Here is a 6,724-nt window from a genome sequence, read left to right on the forward strand (position 1 = left end):
AGCACCAGGAATAGACATTATATATGGGTATTATTGGAAAAGGATGTCATCATCAAGAGAAATCATTCTCAATATCTTTAATGAATGGTTGAACTTCCATGAAAACATCTCATTAGATATGGTAAGTTGAAGAACTTTATTAATCCACAAAGTGATATGAACGACGTCATTAATTATCGTCATATCAGTTGTACAAATGTAATTATGAAAGTATTTACTTCCATATTAAAAGAAAAGATTCACAGAAGACTTAACATGAATAATGAATCATTTAAAATCAGTAGTAATCAACTGGGATGTAAATTACAATCTTTAGCTGCTAAAGAATGAATAATTAATAGTTATATGTTAAAGCAGCAGAAAGAAGAGAAATACCCAAAATATGTGGAGTCATATTATGACATTAAGAAAGCATATGACACAGTAAACCACGAATGGGTAATTGAATCATTAAAATATTTTAATGTAGAGGGTGTCATCATTAACATTATTGAAAGTATGATGACTAGATTGAAGATATTCATCGGTTATAAATTTAATGAATATCTAGGTAGTATTAAATTAAATAGAGGAATTTTACAAGGTGATTCCTTATCCCCTCTACTCTTCATCATTCAGATGAACGTAATTTCTCAAATCATCGAAGAGAAATTCCCAAAATCAAATCACACATTATATATGGATGATTTGAGAATAATGACAGAAAGTAGTGAAGAAATTTGAATAATCCACAATGAAATTAATGATAAATACATCAAAAAATGGAAGTGTCATCAAATTAGTAGATATTTTAGAAGATGGTTCGAGTCAAAAGGAGTATATAAAACTACTACAATGAAAGCATGGAAATCCATCAATATTAAAAAAAATACATTTTTCTAATTAACTAAAATGCAAGATGGAGCAATATTTTGTGTGTATAGAAAATCAAAAATAATGAAAAATGAAAGATTGAAATACTCCACACTTTGTAAAGACAAGATTACAACAGTAGAACACATTCTACTATCTTGTATTGGTAATAAAAAATCACAAATGGAAAAACATGACAATATCGGCATTATAATATTGATTAATAAGAAAATATACATGAAATAAACAATATAAAATATCCCCATATGAAACAGTGTTCTAATATAAAAACATCACAATGATATTGAACAAACAAATAATGCCTAAAAGTGAATGACAATATCACAAAATACCAGATATATATGTATTAGATAAAAAGAACAAAACTGGTATATTATTTGATATGAATATTGTGGCTGATCACAATATTAATTGAGCCTATTTGAAGAAAAGGAATATGTATAAGGAATTAAAGAATAGACTAATGAAAATAGAGAAAATAAAAGATGAAAAAATAAATCGAGTAGTAATTTCAATAAATGGATTAATAAATAAAGAAAGTATCAGATTAATTAAAGAATTAAAAATTGACATTGACATCGAGAAAGAAATTAAAAACCTTGTAATAAAAAACATGATAAATGTCATGGAATACTGCTTCAATCACAATCAAACATACTCCGTAAAACTGCTAGAAAAAAGACTCAAGGATGTGATTAGTCTCCCCTGAGTCATTAACAATAGAAGCTAATTCTATTAATACTTAGTTAATTACTTGTTATTTTATCATTTTCTTTCTTATTTCTTTTCTTATTTACTAAAAACACCCTCATTGGGTGTGAAAATTTCATTAAATGAAATAAAATAAATCAACATTGAATTATGTAAATTTTTATTTCACCATTTCATTCATTGGCAGGTGAACAAAATGAAATGGCTGTTTATATTCTTCATTGATTTGTTTTTATTCTTTTTTATTTCATTTTCAATCAATAAAGATTGAATCATTTCATTTCAATTACTATGAATCGTTTTGGTGTGAAACGATTTGGATATAGTTTTCCACACAGTGCATTTGATATTCCTTCACATTTAAATGAACATGGATTACAGTTTGATCTTGTTTTAGTATTTTCTTTATAAATAAGAATATCAAATCCACCTCCAAATCCAAACAAATATTTATGTGATTGATTATATAAATTAAACGCATGTTGGGGTTGTTTAATATCAAATTTCATCATTCCCTTCATTCTTCCATTTGATTTTAATGAAAATATAAATGATTTTGAATCATTTATACAACTTTCAACTTCATCAATTTTAGAATTAACATATCCTCCAAATTTATTTCCATCTTCATCTTCAATAATAATTATTATATGTTCTTTATTTATTATTCTTTTATCAAATACTGATGTATCTTCTTTCCAATCATCTTTATCTGAATCAAATAGTATATTTCCTACTTTTCTATTTGTCCATTCTTCTATTTGTTCGATTTGGTGTTTTGTTATTATTTCATAGTCGTTATATTTCACTTCTTTAGGTATAATACAACTTTCTTTATCACTCATTGATGTAGTGTTTCGTTCATTCACAACTATGTCTCTTGATTTGTTTAAGAAACTTATTTGTTTTTCATATTGAGTCAAACATTCTGTCGTCATTTCTTCTTCAATTACTCCTCTAATTAATTCTTTATATTCATGACTTAGTGTTTGAGTCTTTTCAAGAATATCTTCTATCATTGATTCATGAAAAACTATGCTTGTAGTATTTGTTTCAATATCATTGCCTTGTTCTTTTAGTCTCTTGGTAATAGATTCATTTGCTTGTTGTGCTTGTTCTTTCACTTCTCTTAACTTTTCAACAGTCATTGTTTCAAGTTTGTTTATTTGCTCTTTCATTTTTTCTACAATATCATCCTTTAGTATAACATTATCACTGACATTTCAATGTCATTCATTCTGTTTTTGAATTGATTGAGTTGTTGATATAAATTATCTTGTTGTTTGTTGAAATTTCCAATGTGTTTGTTAAGATAATTAGACACGAATATCTCTATTTTGTGTAAAAGTATTCTTAAATTCTCATTGTCAAAACCGTCAAATATATGTGAAACAGTCTCATTCTGTTGATGTTGCATTATATTTATTATCAAATTATTGAGAATTAAACCTTTTTAATTTGTATTTGATTGGTCAGTTTTATAAGTTTTTGTTTATTTCTTCTCTATTTTTCGTTATGACAGAAAATGTGGCATGTCTGAAACACCACACAAACATTAATACAAATTCAAGCTTCGACTCTCTCAGTTATTTTCTGGTTATGACGGTGTATTTGAATTAGAAATGTATTAGGGAATGCTGCAAAGGGTGTAGCAAGATATTATGATAGAATATTACATGGTGTAATATAAGGAAGTACTAAAGTGTGGGTAAGACTAAAAGAAATTAAACATAATAATATAATGGGAATGAAATATTCTTTTCTCTCATTCATAAAATAAAGAAAAAAGGAAAAAGAAAATGTTTAAAATTAAGGCAGAAAATAAACAAAAGAATAAAAAAAGAAGAAATAAGCAGAAGAAGTTTGAAACCCTTAATAAGAAGAAATAAAGCAAAGAAGTGGTTTCCTCATTTTGCAAGAAAAACATAAAGAATAGGTTTAACAAAGAGATTACTCTTTTTTAATAACAAATAACTCAGGGATGTGATTAATCTCGGCTAAACTAGGAAGAATATATGAAAAATCTATTAACACTTAATTAAGTAATTTTTATTTATTAATGAATTTCTCTTTCTTTTGTTATTTGTTTTTAAAATTTTTTGTGGTGTTTGATGTTATGAATTTTTTTTTGAAAAAAGAAATAATAGTAAAAGAATAATAAAATAATAGTAAAAGTATATTAACTAAAAGAATAATAATAAAATAGTAAAAGAATAATAACAAGGGTTACACCGTTGTATTTAAACTCAAAAAGAAATAAGAAAAATTGAAAATTATTTTTATAGATTTATAAGTAATATAAAAAAGCCAAAACATTTTATAATGTTTGGTATACAGTATTACAAGAAAATAGATATGAATGTCAGTAGTATTCTAGAAATATTACTTTGATTGTATCTAATAGAATAAGAAATCAACAGAAATAATAAAATAACAAATAATTAAGACATAGAATAAAAATAAAGAAAATATTAATATATTAAATTTATTTCATTATTTATTATTTTGATAAAATGATATTTCATATTTATCTTCATCATATTGAATAAAACAATACTTTTTGATATTGTTGTTTTTTCTTTTTATTTATTCTTTTCTATCATTTTATTTATTCTTCTTTTCAATTGTATTAAAACTCATAAATATTATGTCAGAAATATCACAAACATTAAATAAATGAATATTTTAAACCACAAATTCTCTTCTAACATAGATATTATCTTTATTAAGATAATTCAAATTTATTATCAAATGATTTGTGGTTATTCATATTAATTCAATGAATATTATATTGAATAGTATTTTCTATTCATTATGTTTATTGTGTTTTATTTCTATTTTATTATTTCTGATTAATTCAAATCAATTCTCATCAAATTATTGTTAATTGAATATTTAATTAATCGTATTAATATGAATGAAAGAATAATGTTATAAATATTAAAAATGAAATGATGAAAATGTTTGAATAACAAGAAAGTTATTTAATAATAAATTAATTAATAGATATTGTGTTATTCAATTTCAAATGAAAATCAATCATTTATTTATAATTTGATTATTGTTATGAAATAACAAATAATATTTCTAATATTAGAAATATTCCTCATTTTTATTAAAACTTAAAAAACAAAAACTTCTAAATAACAACAAATAATGACTCATTTAGAAAATGTCTTTTTAAAGAATGTTTTATTGTATTTACCAACATTAAAAGATGTAGGGAGATTTGCACAAGTAAGTAAATCATGTGAAGAAGCAATCAATACGATTTATGTCAATCCATATGAATTAACAATCCATCATTCATTTGATGAAATTATTCCATTATTTCCTAATTTACAAACATTTTATGTTAGAAGATGTCCATCAAGATTATACAAAATAACAGCAAATGATATTCCACTTATTGAAGTAGGAGGATGGAATGAACAATCCAAACAAACACAAGTGTTTAACACAAAATGGTTTTGTTCCAAAATAAGGAAAATACGAATAGATGGATATTATTGTAAAAAAGTAATAGAAAAACATCCAAACTATTTTATTCAATTACAAGAATTAGTTGTTATGAATGGAATTGATATTAATGCATTAATACAATTATTTGAATTACCAACATTAAAAAAAGTAATTATTATTTGTAGTACTATTGAATTTCAACTTCTTTCAAAGTCATTTGATTTTAATAAACATAACAAAATTAACTTCATTATTATTTTTATTATTACATATTCAAACACTAACATATTAAATCAAATGGATTATAATCAATTCATTAATTGTAGATTTTACACAAGAACAATTAATAAATCAACAATGAATTGTCCTTATTTACCAATATTACCATATGAATCTCAATTCTTAATAGATAATTGTGATATGGCTATTGAAAGTGATGTATTAAATAAAATCAATGAAATCAATGAAATAATCATAAAGAACAATTTACAGAATATTTTAATTGAAAATGTTTTAAATGATTATGAAGGAAATAGAATTGATTTAACATCATTATCAATACAAGACGTTGAAAAACAAAATGTTGATATTATCATTTCTCCACATTTAAAATCATTAATAATTAAAAGTTGTCAAGCATCAATTGATATTTCAAAATGTCACTTAAAAAAAGATAATAATATCTAATTATCAAGGAAAAGTAATGGATATATATGATGATAAATTAGAAGTATTTCAAAATAATTCCAATGAAGAAGTAACATGGTATCATAACAATACATTACTTAAGAAAAATGAAATTTATTTAGATACAAATAAAATTACTTCATTCAAACTACCTCATTTCTTTATATTCACAAATATTCTAAATAATGATGTTGATAAATTTAAAACATTCATTTTTTAAATATAATGATAAATAAAATATATTCAATCAAATTCAATTGTTTTAATTAATTAATACATAGCATTTTATCTTTTTCTACTTCTTCAATCTTCTTTATCATTTCTTCTTTTTTTCTCTTTATCTTCTTCTCTTCTTTCTTTTGTTTTTTCTTATTTTATCTTTTATTCTTAATTCCTTTTCAATTGTTTTGTTTATTCTCATATTATTATTGATTAAACATTCTTCTTTCAGTAGTGTAGTTATGATTATACTAATTACTTTTATATTTATTATAAATGTGTTTTAAATGAGAGTTGATTATCATGTTTATAATCAAAATAATTATTATAACATAATTATTGAATATTATTTGTTTGATAATGACTAATTATATCTATAATACTGTCAAATAAATCTATTAGTTTGTGTAAATTATTTCTAAGTGATTTTCGTTGTGTGTTGTAATGGAGAAATAGATTTTAAATAAACAAATGAATTAATTCAATGAAATAATACAAATAAATTGTTTATTCATTTCATATTATTTCTCTTTTATTCTTATTTATTTTATTATTTATTAAAAATATCATCATTGGGTGTGAATATTTCAAATGAAATAAAATAAATCAACATTGAATTATGTAAATTTTTATTTTACTATTTCATTCATTGGTAGATGAACAAAATGTTCATATTCTTCATTGTTTTGTTTTTATTCTTTTTTATTTCATTTTCAATCATTCAAGATTGAATCATTTCATTTCAATTACTATGATTCGTTTTGGTGTGAAG

The 6,724-nt window shown here is 22.8% G+C and overlaps 1 protein-coding gene across 1 annotated transcript, besides 3 other annotated features; it reads left to right on the plus strand.

Moving 5' to 3' along the window:
• Positions 1 to 746: part of a repeat region that runs on past the window's edge.
• Positions 737 to 1,633: a repeat region.
• A 1,478-nt stretch (positions 1,634 to 3,111) lies between these two features.
• Positions 3,112 to 3,637: a repeat region.
• A 1,103-nt stretch (positions 3,638 to 4,740) lies between these two features.
• Positions 4,741 to 5,733, plus strand: EHI_003580 (uncharacterized protein; the record flags this gene model as incomplete). Its single annotated transcript, XM_001914156.1, has 1 exon — positions 4,741 to 5,733. One exon carries the CDS (start codon positions 4,741 to 4,743, stop codon positions 5,731 to 5,733), a length of 993 nt encoding a protein of 330 aa, XP_001914191.1.
• Between the last annotated feature and the right edge of the window lie 991 nt (positions 5,734 to 6,724).

This window comes from Entamoeba histolytica, genomic scaffold (genome assembly GCF_000208925.1).
Source record: "Entamoeba histolytica HM-1:IMSS scf_1104750516315 genomic scaffold, whole genome shotgun sequence".
Lineage (NCBI taxonomy): Eukaryota > Evosea > Mastigamoebida > Endamoebidae > Entamoeba > Entamoeba histolytica.